The sequence below is a fragment of the Rhipicephalus microplus genome, chromosome 5, assembly GCF_043290135.1.
Source record: "Rhipicephalus microplus isolate Deutch F79 chromosome 5, USDA_Rmic, whole genome shotgun sequence".
Classification (NCBI taxonomy): Eukaryota; Metazoa; Arthropoda; class Arachnida; order Ixodida; family Ixodidae; genus Rhipicephalus; species Rhipicephalus microplus.
In genome coordinates this window covers 134,869,856-134,890,226 of record NC_134704.1, presented here as the reverse complement: position 1 = coordinate 134,890,226, position 20,371 = coordinate 134,869,856, and the positions used below count along the sequence as shown (strand labels likewise).

The 20,371-nt window shown below is 43.1% G+C and overlaps 1 protein-coding gene across 1 annotated transcript in view; it reads right to left on the bottom strand.

Moving 5' to 3' along the window:
* The window catches only part of LOC119173709 (glutamate receptor ionotropic, kainate 2), a 114,754-nt gene that overhangs the window by 28,534 nt on the left and 65,849 nt on the right, over positions 1-20,371 (bottom strand). The window contains exons 6-8 of the mRNA XM_075895951.1: positions 18,333-18,386; positions 2,577-2,753; positions 1,113-1,277 (exon numbers count right to left, since the gene is read on the bottom strand). Coding sequence (XP_075752066.1) covers positions 1,113-1,277; positions 2,577-2,753; positions 18,333-18,386 — 396 coding nt within the window. The remainder of the gene's footprint in view (positions 1-1,112; positions 1,278-2,576; positions 2,754-18,332; positions 18,387-20,371) is intronic.

Below are 20,371 nucleotides of genomic sequence, written 5' to 3'. Positions count from 1 at the left end.
AAATGTCTGGACGTCTTATGGGAGCTGAAAACAGGAAATTTTGAAAAAGTCATTCTTAAATAACTGCTGAAAGCTTCTTTGTGTCATCGTAGAATTAAGACGAAGGAACATTTTTTATTAATGAACGAATAGCCATCTTTGTCAATTTCAAGTGCCAGGCGAAGACCCTAAAGAGCACCTCAGCTAGTCCTAAATACTTCAATGCCACACGCCTTAAATTCTCTTACTGAATACATTAGCGCGCTCTGAGATTCCCAATGTTTCAATCTTACTCCAATGCATAAAACAGAAGGTACTATTCTTAACATCAGTAATTGTCTCTTTTTTATAGGTCTTAATAATAAATCTTCGTGTAATCTTGCGATGCGGGACATACGAAACACATTGAAGCAGATGACACGTCACCCTCGTGTCTCTTGCTTTTTTTTTGTCCTTCATATGTGTGGCGCTGTACGTGTACCCTAGCAAATTAACACACCAAATAATACCTTGCTGTTCAAGTTCGCCTAAAGTTACGCAGTGTACAATTCAACTGTGCAAAAGAAATATAAAAAAATCACAGTGTATTCACGGAGCGAATGACAATTAAGTAGGGCGAAGCGCCATTCCATCCATCCGTCCGTGTGTCCATCCGTCCATGCATGCGTCCGTGCGTCAGATCGCGTTCAAAAATACAGAGACGCGAGCAAGGAAGCTGAGCACACTAGTCTTCAAAGCGCCCACCACTCTGATTCGTTCATGTTCCACCAATGATCCGACACGTACGGCGACTAGGAGACTGAGAGAAACACTCGTTCTCTGCGTCCTCCGACAAAGCGCGCGCAGCAGCCGATCAGAGAGTAGCGGCACTTCGGAGAGTAGCGACAGAGTAACGCCATCTAGGAAATGAGAAGAGAAATAGTCATCCACTTCTTTCGCCTTCTTTTCTTTCTCGTCTCTTCTTCTCTCGGTTACGCGTGACGAGTGGCAAGGTTAGACTAAGAGGGACTTCGCCCCTAAAACAACAATTTTCTAAGAGAGAATGAAACACGTGTGGCGAAATGGCCTGTATACATAATGTACACAGGGAAATGACATGCATATTTTCGGAAGCTCGAAGTAGGAGCCCACACCTGTTTAACTGCGTCGACAAAGGCCTGCGACTGTGGTCTATGTCGTGACGCTTGCGGCTCATGGCATTGCACGCTTGGTGGTCGAGCAAGCGTCCGTTCCGACGCTAGCCTTTGAACAGCACGTACCAGAAGGTCTAGCGCATCTTGTGTCAGAGCCGCATCTGTCTAGATGGAAGCAGAATCATCCGGTAGTATAGAATTTGTAGTAGCATTTCTGTTTTTGTCATTTAAAACAGTGGAACCTGGTCACCGTCTTACCTAACCCTACTTGACGTGTCACCAAAATTCTGAGACCCACCGAAGGTAGAACTGGAAAGCTTCATGCTTTATTATTAGTCGTTTTACTGGCGTTATCACTGCATTAGTATGCAATTTATCAGTATGTATCATGCCCCGAACTACGATGGTTAAACATATCTAATATTTCCAATTACAATCCTCCTTTTTGCGCTTACGAAAAACAATGTTCTAATTTTTTTAGTGCTAAACAGGCGTACCGCGCAATGGTTAAAAAACGAGCTACAACCAAGTTCGACGGCCGGCAAAGTGCATTACGTGAAAGCCTTTTATTCGTATCGGCAGGGTCTTCAGTCATGACACGCATTTTTTTTCACCAGACAAATACATCAGCAGTTAAAGGGCCAGTTGTATATTATAGGGTAAGAGAACGAGTAAAACAACTTGCGCCACCAAAATGAGCGCCAAAAATATAGAATCAAGACAGGTGTGGCGTGGAGGATTTATTAGAATCTCGCAAATGAGAAACACTAATGATGAGCAAAACATCGTGATATGCACTTGTGCTGCTCGTATTCGCAAAAATACGGTATTGACGATATATCTACTGCCATAACTTTTGCAAAATATTTTTGATTTCAAAGAACAAGAGGGCTCAAGAAGGAGCGTGCCTGGCATGCCGAAGCAAATCTTATTCAAAGCCACTCGCACCTCGTGCCTGTAAAATTGCCTAATGAGTTCTCAGCAAGTCGTTGTTTTATTTTTTTCCTCTGGGCTTCAAGAACTTCACACGATGCTCTCTTCTAATTTTTTAGAGCTCGTGAAAACGCAAGAGCTGAAAAAATAGAGCGTATTTTTTTGTAATATAATAATAGTTACTAGCCTTTCTGCGTTCATCGCAGTCCAACAGACGCTTATACATTCCTTCAATGAACCTGATGATGCGTTTTCAATGGCCTCTACATCTCCAAAAACAAGTTATTCTCATTTGCCTGCCAACTTTCTCTTTTATTAAGTAAAACGCATTTTTTACAAGCACGTGCTGGAGACTTTAAAAGTGTGCCTACGTACCAGTGACGTTCACTAAAGTGGTCGTGCGCGTTCAGACCTCACATGCTATGTATGGTATCCATCGTCGTGCAAGCACGATTATTGTGCAGAACTTTTACAAACATTGTAGATACTTACACTTTATATTTGAGGAATCTAAAAGATTGCCAATCTCACCCGTATAGGCTTTTTAGAGGCCCTTTGTCCATGGAACATGGTATGAAAGCCACTGCGAGAGTGATCATCTCGCACTGCAGCAATATCGTGTTCCCACACTTCTTTCTTTACCAGCACAAAACCACTCAGATTTGTCCCCGAATTTTGGAAGTCCGACAGGTCAACTGTGTGCAAATCCTGCATAGAGAAATATTAAAGTTCAATGAGAGGAAGAGACAAGCAGTCAGAAAGGCGGGCAGAGGAGGTAACCAGGTCCACAGGTCGTTGGCTAGTCAGCCCCAGATACCGTGTGAGGGCAGTAATTATGAATAATTTGGTTTTTAGACAATTGGAGCTTCTCGACTAGTTTTACATATCTTACAGCACAGACGTTACGGTCGAAGTTTATTGTGCATTGTCAATTTAAAAACATAACTACAATGAACTATCACGTGCTAAATTCCCACCATAGCATTCTGAACAGCTGATAAATAAGATAGGTTAAAATGTTACGGGATTTGCCCAATGTCTCTCACACATACTGCGTGCTATAAGATTTCAGATCGAAGAGTCTGGGAAAGTTCTGCTGCTTTGGTAGGTCAGCTGTTACAAACGGGGTTTACCATGCGCCGTAGCTCGAAGATTCTCTTGAACCAGCACGTACTCAAGGACCACTCAGGCATTCATTGCAGGTGCCTAAATAAACACGAGGAAACGTGCTACTGGCTCTGCAGTGACTCAGCCTTGCAAGGTTTCGAGCAACATGTGGCAACTTTATTGCTGCGTGGTAGTTAAGCCCGGTGCAAGATATATAGACAAATTTTGAAGTTGTGGCCGGAACTTGTGCTCAACACGTGTACTCGTACACACATACTTTGAAGCTTTTTCGTAGCTCACTCAAACGATAACCCTCATAAGGTTCAAGTATATAAATAAAAACAAATAAATACCAAGCGTGCATACTAATGAACGCAATAACGCGCATTATATCTACTCATTCTAATTGGGTATGGATTGCTAAAAGAATATTTTCAGAAAGCACACTTTTCTTCCCATCAGGAGTGCTCATTTCTACTATTAAGGGCTATATATGCAATGCCAAAAAGTGGAGCTGCTTCTTGAGTTTGGTGGCATTCTGTCAAAAATTTCACGATTTTCTGAGCAGAAAAATTAGGTACACGGTTCACGCAAACCACCCCCTCTTAGTTCTGGCAAACTTGTGTCACAATAATATCTAGATATATGGTCGACGTTTCACCGCATCTGCCGTGAATATTGAGACTCGCAATAATTTCGCCGCTTCCGCATGCAATCAACCGCCAAGTGCTGTGAGCGGCGCAGCCAGTGTACCGGTAAAAAGAGGTTCGAACTCTTCCCAGTCCTCCGTTTTTGAGTAACTGTAACATTTTGTAAACGCCACTTCTCCCCACGCCTCCCGTAGAAGCAAAACACCAACGCAGCATGCTCTTGGAGTGCCAAGTGCGAAGCAAGTGTGAAGCAGGTCAGCACGTGCACAGTTATTCTTTAGTTTTCTCGTTCTTCTTCTTCTCTTTCTTTATTTCTCTCTGTTCTCTTTGTTTTCTTTTTTACATGTTTATCCCTGTTTAATTTTCTCTGTTTTTTTTTCTTCTACCTGCTACGGTCTTAGATTTTTTTTTCGTTCCATCCTTTTTGAATGCTCCTATTTCTTCATTGCCGTTACTTGAGTCCGTCTCTTTAGTGTCTTTCTGCCTTTCTTTTTCTTTGTTCCCTCTTTTTTTGTATACTCTGCTGTATTATCTTCCTTCCTCCACTCCATCACTTTTATCCTCGCATCTTCTCCTCACCATGTTTCCTCTTTCCCGTTCTTTTACTACATCATGCTATTCAAGGCTTTGCAAGTGCGTTTGGATAGCGAAGCTCTTACGATGATAGCCTTCGGGTCGCGCAAACATCGGTTCATGTCCCACATCAAAGAAATTTAACGCAATAGCGTTAACGAGCTCGTTTTGCAGAAATTCTTGTTTTCGTGTCAGCGTTGGTGTCGGCGTCGACGTCGATGGCTGTGAGCAAAAGAAAAACACCATCTTCTTCTCCATGACAGGAAAATTGAGAAAGATGCAAATGAAATAAACGTTGACAGTTGGATTTGACAGAGAATCAAACCCAGACAATTTGTGTTGGAAGCAGGAGTTCTAGCAGACAGTCACGTGCTTGCTTCTATATGTAAACAGGGCAAACTAATTTGCTTTACCAACGATGTGTCCTGTATCGAGGCTTCACAATATAATATGTAACGTTGCCGTAATGTTGGGTGATAGAGCGGTACATTGCCAGTGGGCGTCAGAGCATGTAATAAAGACTTTGTGGGTTAAAACTGGCAATACATTATAAAAGGCATACGCGTTATTGCGCGTACTCCCTTAATACCACGTAAAGGGTGCAGAGCAGGCTCGGGAATATTGCAAGCTCATAAATGTTCGCGGTTTAAAGCAAGCTACGCATTACATAGAATGCAGTCACATGCGAACGCTTCACTGAATTAAGCCAATTTCAGCTTTATCGGTTGCATTGTAATAACCGAAAATTCCAACTTCTCGAGTAACATCCTACAATAAAAAGTATGCACTAAGTCAAGTTCGAATCACAGATACGATACAGCTATCGCGTTCAACTTCTAAAGCCAGAGGTTAAGGATCCGTTGATTTTTTTATCTTACTTTTTCTTCCTTTCATTCTTATCAGGTTATTGTATCCCGCGCTGGGGCGATCAGTGCACTTGTCCAGGGAGTAAAACAGAAGAAGAAGACGAAAAATAAAAGAAAAAAGCGAGGTTGTATATTGAGATACTTTGTATCAAGTCTTACAGTCGTACTTAAATGAGCTTGATGTATGGCTTGGCGGGCTGTCTTCTCCGCTTATTGTAAGCAAATGTGTCCTGCTTGTATTTCTTCTATCTGTTCCCACATTTATTTCACTGCATTATCGAAATGATCCGATTCCACAAGAGACGGCTGTAAAATATCTAGGCATTGTTTACCTGGACAATTTAAATTGGCAGCAACAAATGGAATCAAACACCCGTAAAGCAGAAAGCTCCTTAGCATTGCTACGCCGGTTTGGCAATAAGAATTGTGGGAGGTGTAGGGATACGGTACTTATGACATACAGACTTTACGTACGCCCAATTTTGGAGTTTGGTTGGGTTCTGTTTTCTGGAAGTGCTGCTTTCCGGAAAATAAGGCTTGTTAAATTGCTAGAAAGGCAAGCAATGTTTCTGTGTTTCGGGCTACCTAAGACTGTTGCAAATATCGTGCTTTATTTGGAAGCTCGAATAATTCCACTTGATGCGAGACTTCGACAGTTTACCGTGAAAACATTTTTAACACTCTACGATGCGCCCCTCTCCCATTCACAGGCGCTTTTCATCAAAAGTCTACTTTCTTTCTTTATGCGCTCGTGGTGTCGTTATGAAAGACCCCAAGTCATTTTCGTCAAGTCTCTGTAATCAAATATTCACGTTTCTTTCCAGAATTTAACTCCCCAAACCCTATGTTCGATGCCATTTGACTTAGTTTTTGATGAGAATTTCCCAAAACATGCGTAGTTACTTCAAAATCAAGTTCTGGAGGGCCTCCTTCAAGACCATCTCAGCCATTTTCCTACTTACGTTGCAATTTTGACGGATGCAACGCAAAAGCTTAAGAAGGCTGGAGTAGGTATTTTTTCTCGTCATCTTTATATGTCTTTTGCACGTCAATTGCTAGACTTCACGCCAATTTATCTCGCAGAATTCCATGCTATTACTTGGCTCTTCAGAAACTAAGTTCTCAGCAATCAAAAGCTGTTATTATTTTGGATGCTTCGTCTGTTTGTACACATTTAACGTCCGCAAAGCAGTCTCCTCTTCTTAGGGTATTATGGTCTCTCGTACCATGTAGCCTATCAAAGGTTCGGTTTCTTAGGGTCCCCGGGCATGCTGGAATAGCACTAAATGAAACTGCTGACTTGCTCGCTTCGGCATCTTTGAATTTTCCGATGGTACTAGTAGCTCTACAGTTTTCTTTTATTACTGCCAAATGATTCAAACCCCTGGTAATCTTAAAAATCAACAAAACATCGTTCCTACAATCCGAAGAATTTCGGCACTTGTAGTTTACATGGAACACCGCAAAATGCCTTTCCCGTCATTGTGAGGTTACCTTCACGAGCTTTCGCTGTGGAGTCCCTCGGTTAAATTAATATCTTTACAGATCGGGATTTTCATTAACTAGCCTATGTGCAGTACGCAATAAACAGGAAACAATAGACCACTTTCTTCTCACATGCCAGCGCTTCGCCTCACTGCGCCAAATAATTCTTGAGAGACCGATCGGTATGCTCGGATTGGCAGTTATTACATCCACTTTTTACCGTTTGGAGCCAGTCAGTTGGGTGCGGACCGCAGTGCTATTCTATCAGCGCTACAGAAATTCATTCAGGCAAACATAAGGATACGCTGCTAGTGTTACCGCCAGATATATCCAATTATTAGTCCCCCTTCTTCATTTGTGATAATGTTTTATACATTCTGGTTTATCAAATTCTTCTCTTTTCACATTTTTAAAAGGAAAGTTAGTATTGTTCTTATCTAATTTCACTCTTTTTTAGCCAGCATTGTGTAAAAAATTTACATTATAAGGCACAGTGTGGCCAATCCCTCTTGTGGATATGAGCCAAGAACGTCTAGGCGACAAGACACGACAATATTTTTGTTCACACGTCAGAGACCCACCTGGAGCTGAAAGAGCTCCGCGCTTAAAAAGCTGTGAAGTGCATCGAGGTTCTGTAAAATTGGTGACGAACTGCAGGTGCACTGCAGGTGCGTGTTAGAAGAACTACGTGCCAGTGACTCCATAAAAGTGTTTGGAGTATTGGCGACATACTATGACGAGAACCTCGCAACTACCAGCCAGCGCTTCGCTGGCTGGTAGTTGCGAGCGAAGCGCTGAGGTAAATAGCGGGTAAAATGGGGTAAATAGCATTGTCATTCCCACCTTTTCCTTATTTTTTCTCTACATCTGATGGCAATCAGCTGAAAATGTAACCCACTTTACGCATCATTTCAACGAGGCCACCACTAAACCACATACAGGGTACGAAAACGCCAGCGTGCCCTATTTTTCCTTTCTCAGTTCCGGCCTAAGTACTCCGACTTAAATAAAAATTATCCTAACCATCACTGAACAATGAAAATGGTTTATATGGCCATTTGACATGCCCATGGCTACAAATTTCCAATTAAGTAAGTGTTTGATTGAGAGAAATCGAGTAATGTTCATACCTTTATGGTACAGCACAAGAGAGCAAACAACTGCGCAATATGGCTCCTTGATGTTCGTGGTGCTCTGTAACACTAAAATGTGAAACGGCGCAAACTCTCCTTAGCTGTCGCTTTATTTTGATACTTCTTAAAAGAAGTGAACAGAAAGCTTCTGCACCCCGTATCAATATAGACGATACGCAGATGCGTAGAAAAGTCTGAAACAATGCACAGCGATAAAAGTTTTTATGCAAATAACCAACATTATTAGATGCGGGGATATAAGATGTTACAGAAATCATCGGTCTTTGATAAAGCCAGAAACTTAAGGTGTAGGAAGAAAGGAGCCGACACCGGCGAATAAAAATTCACAATTATTTTTTGCACCATCAAAACAGGCGAGAGATTTCAAATGTTCACATGCATAATTTACACCCCTTTCAATGTTCCTGCGAACGGAATCACTATACGGTGGCAAGGGCCGTTACATTAAAGTGCATTTACGTACAGACATGGCACATTTGACCAGCTACTCCACTCCAATAGTGTGTCAAATGACACACCACCCAACTCTACGTGCTACGTCACCAGACGCTACACACACGTGCGTGTGTCATGCCGAATTAGGAGTGAAGCTCCTTAGGGTGGAGCCATGTCCCCTGTCCGCCGGCGTGACACGCTAGTACTGGAAGTGGCCGGTAGAGGGCGGGGCAGTGCCAGCACTCGCTCTTGGCACGTACTGCGGTTTTAAAAGAGATTATTAGGAGTGTGGCTCTCTCTCTCTCTATCGAGAACGGCGGTCATGGAGTGCCCAGCGCGGCCGCGCGGCAACGCAGTCCGAGGCACTGCGCCGTGCTCCCGACCGGGTTGCAGAAATTAGGTGCCTTTTCTCCTCTTCTAACCACTACGACCACCAACGCAGTCCAGAGTTTCGGGCTCGCAGAGCGGCTGTGGCACGGCAGCGCCGCCAAGCGTATCCACACTTGCGGGCTCACGAAGCTGCAGCGAAATGGCAGCGCCGGCAAGCCGACCCGGAGCTTAGGGCTCGCGAATCTAAAGCGGCACGGAAACGTCGGCAAGCTGATTCAGAGGCGGCGAGGGCTCGCGCAGCTGCAATGAAACGGCAGCACTGGCAATGTACGGGGAATCCATGGTTAACAATGCCCCGAAGCTTCGCCCACTCATCATTATTCACTTCGTGGATATGCAGAGATTTTTTTTTCACTACACGGGGTGAACAATGAATCCTGAATTCTACCTGTTAAGTAAAACTAGTATACTGCCGTGAAGCACCAAACAAAGCCGAATGGGGCAGTGGCCGAAATTCCTCACATGGGAAAGACAGTCAGGCTTTTTCGGCTTTGTGCATCTAGCGTGCGAACCATGGCCCAGGATCAGTGCATAATAGTACAAAGTTCCTAGGACCACCAAACCTACCACCAGAGTCGTTGTCATTGTTTTTTCAGTCGAAGTAGCGTAGATTGTCAGACTGGGGACGGTAATGGGGTGTGTGTGGTTGGACCAAGATCCACAATGTAATTAAGGGCTCCAGCATGTAAACGAACCGCGTCGAGTTGATATGCATCCAGGTTGGTGGTTGCTCAAGAGTGAGCCTTGACTGTTTACCTGGTAAGTTTGGCTTCTGGCTCCTAAACCAAGCGGCTCTATCGGCGGATAAGTCGTAGCATGTAACGAGCGTTGGAGCTGGTAGTGCTTAGACAGAGCGGGCTCTTGCTATGTAAGCGGTTGCTTGACTGAGCATGGCTGGTTGGTTGGCTGACGTATTGGGCGTATCTCAAGGTGCCTGTCCGACAGTCTGCGCGTCCCTGGGAATCGTTACTCTTTTTAAGGGGATGGCTGCTATTGGCTTACGACAACTCCACTTCGAATACAGGGGATGTCACGTGAGGAAGTTGACATCTGCATTTCCTTTGTGTTTTATTCTTAGCAAATGAGTTTTTCCTTTGTGTTATATTCTGTCCAAATGAGTTAGCTGTTTAGGCTTCTAATATTCGCCATGTCAAGACAGAGACACGTGAATTCAGCTTGCTCAAAGTAGTTCGTAATGCACAACACGTTGTGTGATTTGCTGAGAGTCTCATGAAATTCAAGTGGGGAAAGTCAACCTCCCATTAACACATGACATGAAAGAGCTTTTTTATGTGTACGTCGTGTCATTGTGTGAGATCTCAGAAACGCATCCCGTAGGAAATTCACTCAATTCAAACATTAGCTTAAGAAAAACTATCTCTTTTTTTTACCGTGGCTGTTTGCTTGATGGAACGACGCATTGGCCTGAATAGTTTGACGGTTCTTCTTTAGCCAACAGATCCCATTTCGCATAGAAAAAAGTTATTACATGTATATATAGCTAGTAGTTGTTAGATAGTCTGGCCCGGGCAAACTCTCACAACCACTAGGTGGGCTTCTTATTACAGATGCCCACTTACGACCAACGCGAATCGGGATGGGTTGACCAAGGCCTCTTGGCTCGTCAGGTCGGGCCACTTGAGCAGGGCCGTTTCCCAAACCTCCCGGGAAGGGTTCAGTTTTGCGGTGAGGCAAGGGGTTGACTGACATGCCCTCACGATGTAAAAGATGGCCAGAGACCTCTCCACACAATGCGGACAATTTTCTGTATATGCAAGAACAAAGTATTTTAAAACTACAAGGTACTGCAGTGTTTTGGTGTAAAGGTGGAGCAGTAAGTGTTCATCTGCTTTTGTGAGGCCCTTACAAGATTAAAAATATATTATGTGGCCGAATAAAAAATACCGTATGTTTCCAATTGTTAATGATGGACAAAGTTTGGGATCCATTTTAGAAGAGTCTAAACTCTTTGTTCAGAGCGCAGTTAACGGCGTCTGCCATTTGTTTGCCTTCGAGGTCCATTTGCATAAGCTTGAGTCCATCTGGTCCTACGAGGATCAGATGAGCTCGAGCTCGTTGGACCTTGAAGATCTCATATGGAACTCAAGCTCAAATGGACTTCGACGGAAGCCCCAACCTTTCGCGGTTTCGTATAATATGCGATAGGCCAGTTAAGGAACGTAGTCTTACCTGGAATTCAGTTATTTCATATAGGCCCTTTTCGAGTCGGTAATTATGACACGTAGAATCTGGTTCCCGGCATCTAGCATGATGGTGACTTCCCCCGCACGCGTCATGATCATTCGTGGGCAACGAATGTGATGCCATTCACCGCGGCATTTCGTTGACCAATTGCAGTTGTAAACCACCCTCCTTGGCGAGGGCCTGAAGCGTCCATGTAAAAGATGCCGTGTCTGAACCCCTAATGGTGAGCTAGTGTCTCTTTCCGCGCTTGGTGCTTGCAACTTTGGTCATCACGTGCCGAATTGGCCGGAAGAGGGTGCATGTGGAGGGGGTATCTCCAAAATTCTGGCATGCTTACGCGCTCTTGCGTTGTCGTTTTGTTGGATGTGTTGTCGAGGTCGTAGGCACCAACCGAACGTAGTCCTTGAAATTGATTTAACATGTGTGCATCCTGGAGATATGTTAAAGTGTTTATTACTACCATCCCCGCAAGGCATTATTCACCAGCCACTTGAAACAGATAGATTAGAAGCCTGAGGTTTGGTTACGAATAGCTATTCAGCTGTAATATAGAGCGAATGCAATTGTGTGGCACATTCTGAAAACCCTTGGTACGTACGCTGTAATTATTTTTATCTTAGGCGTCTATTATCTCAGGTCACATGCTTTACTCCGGGAATTGGGGTAAGTGTAAAGCTGCCTGAAATATAGCAGTTTCCTTATTCCATTGACTTTAACACACACACACACACACACACACACACACACACACACACACACACACACTGAAATTCAGGACGACGCAGCGAGCGATGGAAAGGAAATTGATAGGTGTAACCGTAAAGGATAAAAAGAGAGAAGTGTGGGCCAGGGAACAAATCGGTGTTAATAATATGATTATTAAAATCAAGAAGAAATGGATGTGGGCCGGGCACGTAGCACGAAGGAAGGATAAGCAATGGTCATTAGGGTAACTGACTGGATTCCCAGCGAATGCAAACAGGTGAGAAGGAGACAGAAAGTTAGGTTGGCAGATGAGATTAGGAACTTTGCGACTATTAATTGACAGCAGCAAACACAGGACCGAGCTGACTGGTGGAACATGGGAGGAGCCTTTGTTCTGTAGTTGGCAAAGTCAGTCTGATGATGATGATGATGGACAGCTGCTGACTAGAACACCATATGTACTCTACAGTACGCTCTAAGTTTTTTTGGGAAGGTGTTCACCGTTTGCTGAAGATGCCTTTTAGGTCATGGTCCTGCAGGAGTGCATCACGTTTAGGAATCGTGTTTTTGTATGCTGCTTCAATTTGAACCTCGCGAGCTAACGTATCTATGTGCCGTGTAGGAAGTGCCGCTTTTAAGAACTTTCTTTGTAAATCTACTTCATGCAGTAACCACTGTTTTGATTTAGTACATGCAGCCACCTCTGTATAGAACATTTTTACTTCTTCATGCTATAATATTACGGACATCCAGCCATTGCATACGGGATGTGTACTTCAATTTTTCGACCAAGACTTCTTGGGGGAGTCTCTCAGCCTACTCATTGCTCTTTATTTCAATGTGGCAGTAGATCCATTGAACTGCCGCGTTGTGACCATGCGGTGAAATTTATTCTACAGTGTAAACAATGAGCTGGGCTGTTTTGCTCTTTAATAAAAATAACTATGCATCCTAAATTATGGTAAGAGCAAGTATCATAAGTGTACATATTACTCAGTGCCATCTCCCGCAACCATTGCAGGCACATTTAACTACTTCAAAAGAGCCTCTCCTATTGTTGAGGAAGGTTTACGCGATAATTTAATTTTTTTTTCTCGAGTTCTGGTGTGAAGGACGCATAGGCTGACGCTCTTCCGGGCAGGATCCATCTGTATGTATCTTCAACTTTCCGCTGTGTTTCGTATAAAAAAAGAAAAAAAGAAGAAAGTTCATGTGCGCCGTAGCTAGAGCTGCCGTTTGAGCTTTCATGTGCATGCCATCTATGTAAAATAGAATACTCAGAACCGCCAGCGACCAAGGTAGCTTTTACAGTCGCAATCTTTTTTGTTCCTGTAATAATGCTCGGAGTTTTGATACGCTATACCGATTTCGAGCGGTAGTCCAATGCGTTGGTTCGTCAAATAAAGAGTATTTAAGTCAGCGTGAACGTTCTAAGCAAATGTCTATACGTTTCTCTTTAATTACGAAGCTGTTTGAGCTATCTGTAAAATCACGCTTCTGAATCGAAAACCTCGCCTAGCTATGACGTCACCGAGAATCGCCATTGCAACCAGACCAACTGCCCAGCTCCACCCATCTGCTTTGACACTGTTCAAGTACGTTCCCGCACGTGGAGCAGTCATCCCCACGCCACACAGGCAGTTGTGATATCGCGAGCATGTACGGCCTTCATGAAGAGATCCAAACAAAGTTCTTAAAAAAAAGCCCTTAAAAAGTACACCTTGCAGCTAAGTTGGAATATGCTGTTACACGCCAGCCTCGTTAGGCCGCAGCAAAAGTGTCACCGGTCAGTAAAAAGCCGTATTGTGCCTTTCGACGTAGGGAGCACTACAAGCAGAATAAATCCAAATACGAGCCCTGTCCGTGTGTGGTCTAGAACGTAAAGGACATAGTGAATCCTGTTCAGTGGATAACAGAATTTAACGAGAGTTTCTGAGCATGCCTCTCGCACCCGTGCGTAAACTATTCATGCCTGACAAAATTTCACAAATACTTCCTTGAAACATCAGAATCGATTAGATTTGCTGTTTTTAAAGCTCGCATGACTTAGCAGATGTTGTTTTTCTTTCACTTGGAGTATTCCCAAAAATGGTTGTCAAGTACACACATGTCACAGGAACTTCTGTTGGGCTGCTTTCTTCGCCGAAGGCTTTCTGTGACCAGCCCATCTAGTGCAAAGTCGGGCAGCAGGGCGTGTTCACAAAGTGGGTTTTGATATGGCCTGCTAGCTATCTCCATTCATATCGACAGACATTGTGAAATCGAACCAGCAGTTTTTTTTTAAAAAAGCACTGTAAACAAACGACACACAAAGAAAATAAAACATGTTGGTTTCTGCTTTCTAAAAGAGAGATTTGCTGTGCATTCATGAGTACCGCGGCAGACATAAAGATTTTTCAATGTTGCCAATGCTCCGTATTGGTGATTTGCTGAAAGCCAACCAATTCGATCTCTTTCAACTGTCGCAGTATATTGAGAGCAATAAACTACACGCACAAAACTTCATTTTGTCTAAAAGTTCATACCACTTTCAAAACAAAATGTACTGGGTCTCTAAGACACTCACAAACTATAACAAACCAAATATAAATTGTCATGTAACTGTGAAATTGGGAATGTTAATTACTGTTGATTTTGACACTACGTTTAAATCATCAAAGAAGCAAACAGATAAATACTTACTTTAGTAAGATTAGCGCTTTCTATAGGTTTGTATATTGAATCATTTTACGTTCTTATACTGCTTTGTATCTTCTCTACGCTACATGCTTAACAGCACCCTTTTTTATACTTACAAATGCAGTTAATTCTGCAAATATGTTTTCATTTATTTACGTAAGGCTGCACAAGGAAGCCGAGGCCTTGGTCACACACTCCAACCTTTAGCAGTGGCTTTCTTTATTATGCGAAAGAAACTTCCCTTCGTTTTTTGCAGTGAGAAATATGCGTTCTGCCCTTAATAATGCTCGGCATTTCAGCTTGTGGGTTATGCATAATGCTGCGTCATGTGGTATGTTTATATTTCTTGTATTTTGTGCCTATTATAGAACAATTACTAAGCTGACTTATATTTTCTGAAGATAAGCAGAAATAGAATACTTCCCGAAGAAATAATACACCGTTGACCACGCGTTTTATGAATGACTCTAAGATATTCCAAATACATAAAGCAACGTGTGTGATGCCCCTATATAGGAATCGGTATAACACAAAAGTGAAACGTCTTTTTACAGCGATAGTTGAGCGTTTATTGCGCTTTGTTTCAGCAGCAGCAACAAATTGCAAAGTCACGTTAAGAACGCCAAGCAGTTCGAAATTCACAGCGCACATCGCAAGCAGAAAGCAAGCACGAAGTTAGCATACACAGGACGTGTGCGGGCTATCAACTGTCACGGTTCAACGTTTAAAGCACGCTGTCTAAACAGAAAGATAGATGCACGAAACAAGCGCACAAGTGCACAAAGGGTAAGCGTGAACAGTTTTCACTATTATTCTTGCGTTGTGTGTCAGCAGCATGCTCCTTTTGTACACGCGGCCGTGGCAGCGTTCAAAGTGACTTTCACCCTCTCCCAGATTATGAGTCTGAAAAGCACGTGCACAGGAGAGAGCACGCTCTATGAAGGGGGCGCTTTGTGAAGACAACAACCTTCATGGCACACCCAACGCGAACCCGTGACGCCATCTTGGCTCTTATAACAGAAACGTGCTGTGCATGGTATGCATAAATGGCTTTCCGTAAACATTCCACGCAGCATGCGCTCTGTGATATACTGGTTGGCGCCACGCGCTGATAATTTGGGGGTTGTTGGCGTGTGACAGATGCTTTCTAACTAGTTTTTTTTCTTTGCAATCTTCTAATTAACATTTTTAACGTCACTTCCGCTAGGGAAGTACGTCAGCGGAGCGCTGGTGGACAACGGCATAAACACTTTCCTGCTAAAACAACAAAATTTACTACGGTCACATTTTTTTAATCGTCTAAATTCAGAATTATGTTCGTTTTTAATCACGCAACTTCATGTAATGCGTCAATCGCAAATAATGTGCGCGCCATATCGTTGAAGCCCACGTGGCACCGGTCCGCGAGCCTCGAGATGCTCTCGTGAGCGATGAGTATTAGGGTGATAGACAAAATCGAAGCTATTTTGTTTGGCGCCGACGTACTACTCGTGTACCAAAATGTCAGACTAGTGCTTCAACTGGTTTGAAAACTGATAGGTGACTGCACTATTCAAATTAAGTATGTGTATTGACAAACCCCTGGCGATTTTGTGATGTTGCAGTTCACATGGCTAAACTTTGTATTAAAGTAAGAATGTTATGAAGTGTCTATATACCACGTTGAAGCAACATGCCTAGAAGACGACATTCTGCTCTTTCACCGAACTCATTCAATAATTCACGCACACGTTACGAGCTGAGCCATGTTGTTTTAAATTAACACCGGCAGTGCGATTGCGCGCTCCTGAAGCGGATCGCGCAGGTCATGTAGAAAAAACTGCGTCTCATCGCACTCATCACATTCAAGCCCATGCTATACTTCAGCTTACCCGGAGGCAAATTGTTTACCCTGAAAACCATACTATTCCTCAGCTTCTAGTACCGTCAAATACACTATAGCTTCCTCATTTGGAGATACGAGCGGTATGAAGAAATGTAATATTGCGTGGCAGATGCGTGAAATCAAACCCGACATCACGCCACGTGAGTTTTTGAACTATTTGGTGGCTGAGAGCAAGCAATTTCTTCAATTCTAAAGCTGCAGGCTTGGCTTCCACTGGTCGCAAGTATAAGGCACACTACCATTTGAAAGAAATCATGTCAAATACCTCGTATGAGAGCAATTTCGCAACATATTTATGTGCCGGAACTCAACAACATATCGAAATCGATCTCCAATATGAGTATAACCACGATGCCGATTCTGAAAGACTATTGTTTTGCGACAAAATAAAGTTTTTCTATTCCATTTTATTGTTTCATGACATTAGAGAGTTTTATTTTAGTGTGCGAGACAGCCTTGCGCACGCAATGGGCGAGACAGAGCAACAATGCGCATGCGTTAAACCTAGGAGAGTGCGTGCGTTTCAGAGTACAAGAGATGCGCATGCCAAATGTCGGCGCTGACGTTGCGCCAGCTACGGCCGCGGCCTACCTTAACGGAAGCTGTGTCGCGAGATCTCTGCGGCTGCGAGCGTCGACGGCATGACTTCTGCGGAAAAAAAAGGCCGCTTCTATAGGCTACTGCAGTTCATTTATTCTCCTATAGATGACGCAGAGCAGCACTCATATTCAAGACTGTTTACGCCGAAGCGTACTTCATGTTTCGGTTGTTCCATACGGTAAAGTAACGCTGTGTGCGACAGCCTTAGCCGTTAGGTACCCAAAGCGCCGCGCGTTTGTGTTCCTTAGGCATTGCTCGCAGTAAACTAAAACTGTCTAATATATCAACAAATGGTGGCCGCATTGAGTGCCTCATGAAAAAAATGGCAGTATATCTAAGGAGTGAATGATGGAGAGTGGGGCGAAACATCCATCCGTCCATTCGTTCTTGCTTCCATCCATCCATGCGTCCGTCTGTGTGACCGTCGGTGCATTCATCTGCCGTCCGTGCGTACGTCTGTTCGTGCGTCTGCACTTCCATCCGAGCATCCATCCATGCGTTCGTCTGTCCGTGCAGCCATCTGCGCGTCTGACCATGCATCTGTCTGTGTGTCCGTTCGTCCATCTATTCAACATTCCAAGTACCACCATCTCGCATCCTTTCATCATATATTCGGATGGATGGATGAATGGATATGGCTGCACCCTTTAGATCGAGCGGTGGCTAGAGCCACATTCCCCATATAGAAGCACCGCCTTCCAGCGGACATTCCAAGGACTAAACGAGAGATGGCACACGCACTATTTCTTACGGCTTGCGCTACGTGTATACTTCCCACGTTTAAGCACCTCGAGTTCATTGTATATGTATTCATGGCACTGCGGCTCAATGCTCGCTAAACCTTTCTAGAACCAAGGAGGTTACGCCCAGTGAGTATAATGTAGCAACTCTTTCTTGTCAGATACGGCTCAATGTACATGCCAAAGGCTGCTAATGGGGAATAAGAAACAGGAGAATTCAGCTTTTAGTTAACGTGCACCCTGCAAATTTTTTATTGTTCAACAACGCACAGTAGAAATCTCCCACTGGCACCACCTTGCAGGTCAAAACGTAAGACTGGTTACACACTACGACTACGACTACTTCGAGAGTTGAACGGGTGGCACTTTAAGGAGCTTCAATACCAGTGATCAATTAGATTTTGGTGCTCTTTTGTAAGATGTATACACTGTCTTTACTTGTTTTAGTTGTTTCGTTTGTGTACGTGCAAGTTAAGTGTACAATAACCTTCCCTTTCTCAATGACCCCTAAAATATGTTTTACGCCTCTAATACATGTGTAGCTAAAGAAGAGACTGACACCGGTATTAAAAATAACAAAGTTTTCCTTAAGAATCCTAAGGTGCCCTAAAATCCCTAATACTTTTTGGCACATATATGTTACCTAAGTGATGTCGGCTACGCTGCTACAGTGTTAGTACTACGAAAACTTCGAGAAACCTTGGATTTACGTAGTCATGTTCGCGATTGTAGCACTAAGCGTTTCATATGCACCTAATTTTTGTACAGCTTCGTTGAGCAGCATCACAATTAGGTAGAAAGTATGACTCTTACCAGTGTTGTAGTGATGAAGTTGTGGTACTCATTGATTATTCCAACTTTCTGGGCCTGAAAAATGATAAAAGAGAATTGCGCATGAGAGAGTGAAAGAGAGAGAGAGAGGACTCGCGAGGTTTGGTGGTGTGTCCTCAGAATTTTTCAGGGGCCTTTGAAAAACGAAATAGTCATAATAAGAACATATAGCTGTATCCCAGTTTTCTAACAATTTTCAAGATTTGTCATTCTCAAGTCATTTGACGGCTTCCCATTTTTCATGTGCATTATATATCGGCGTATTGATTCTTGCATATGCTACCGCAGAGTCGATGTTTTAATGAAAATATTTCAAAATGCGCTCATATACATGTATCCAAGGAAGAGAGACATAATATTCATGGACAACTATTGATTCCCGAGTGTGTTCAGAAAAAGCGTGCGGCTATTCGACTGACTACCTGGTAGTTTTTTGTAGTTTTTTTGTGCATGACACTCTCAGTGTACTGGGCACATGCTTTCGCCATAGGCACTTCGGAATATACAAGGCGCCCTTCAATTTCTTTAAGAAAATATTTACAAAGATTAGTTTCAAGTAAACGATGGATGGTTTGTTAATGATTTATTTTGTGTTTGCTCTAACGTCCCACGGATTCTATTTGCTCAGCTGCGTCAACGTTACGACAGCTGCCTTGTGATTATGAAAATTAGATGGACAATTGATCACCCCCCACCGCTGTGCAACCACATGATTAATGAGAGATTGTGAAAGGACAGGCCACAGCTGACCCCATTCCAGGGCACGAAAAGGCGGATGAATCGTAGGAGGACGCAAGTGTGAGATATTAAGTGCGTTCGCCTTATTAGGTCAGTAACCTTGCTGTGGCGGCCCATGTTCCTTATATTGACGATTGCTTTAAATCAGCCAGCAATTTTTTGTTATTTTCTCTTACACCAAACTCTCTGTCTGCAGTCACCAAACTCTCTGTCTGCAGTAATCGTTTTTGTTACTATACATATAGATAGAGCGTATTTCAAGTATTGTACCTAAAAATCATGAAAAATAAGCAGAATAGAGTGTTTATCCAGCGCCTTCATAATTGCTTTTTCTGTTGCGGCACTCAGTTTATTAAAATTGGAGGTGTGATATATGACACTCATTAAATTTATCACACATTCCCGACATCTGGTGAAGTCATGTGGGGCTGTGTCAATGCTTCCTCCAAACAGCAACTGGCTGCTTTGAGCTTTCACAAAAGAGGCTTCTAGAGGGGTGAAACCGATCCTTTATAGTCCTAGGTAACCCCTATAAGTCCCCCCACTCTATTTCAAAGAGGTACTTTCGTGAAGAAACAAAATTTGGTTTAATTCAGGGACCAGGCTTAAACCAGAACGCAAAAGAGCACCAGTACCAGATGACAAGAATGATGTCACTTCTCACGACAACGAAGGTAGTAGTGTTAGTTTCGCATTTGTTAACTATGCGTTGCAAGCACAGCCCATAAACTCATAAAGCGAAAGTGTGGCAATGGCAATGTATTATTTTGATGATTGGGTTTCCCTGGCGAAATTAGCACCAACATCAGATTTTCGGAAATTCCCAGGCGACAATGGACAATTTACAAGGAGGATTTTGATACTCCCATTCATCTCAACTACTTGTGAGAACTATTTATGAAGCTTAACTACTACCTAACCTTCCTTTGCTGTTTTCTTAGACTACCGCTTAATTAATTCCGTTATATTTGTATCTAGTGAAGCTGAGATGCCTGCCACAATATAAAAGTAATTATGAAGGCAGTGAATAATATATTGGAATATTCAGACTCGTCTTTGAAAAGACGCTATGTATTGATTTGCTGGGGTTCAGGAATAAAACCGCGGTTCGTTTTATGAGGGAAGCCATAGTAAAATGACTCTGCGCAAATTAAGACTTAGTGTTCAAGTGTTCCGCGTTTGCTGAAAATAACACTCGGAGCTTGTAGTTGGAAGATCAGTATGCCACATGTTAAACTACTAATTGAGCTACAGACGTATTTCTGAAAAGTTCGTCGTCCTTT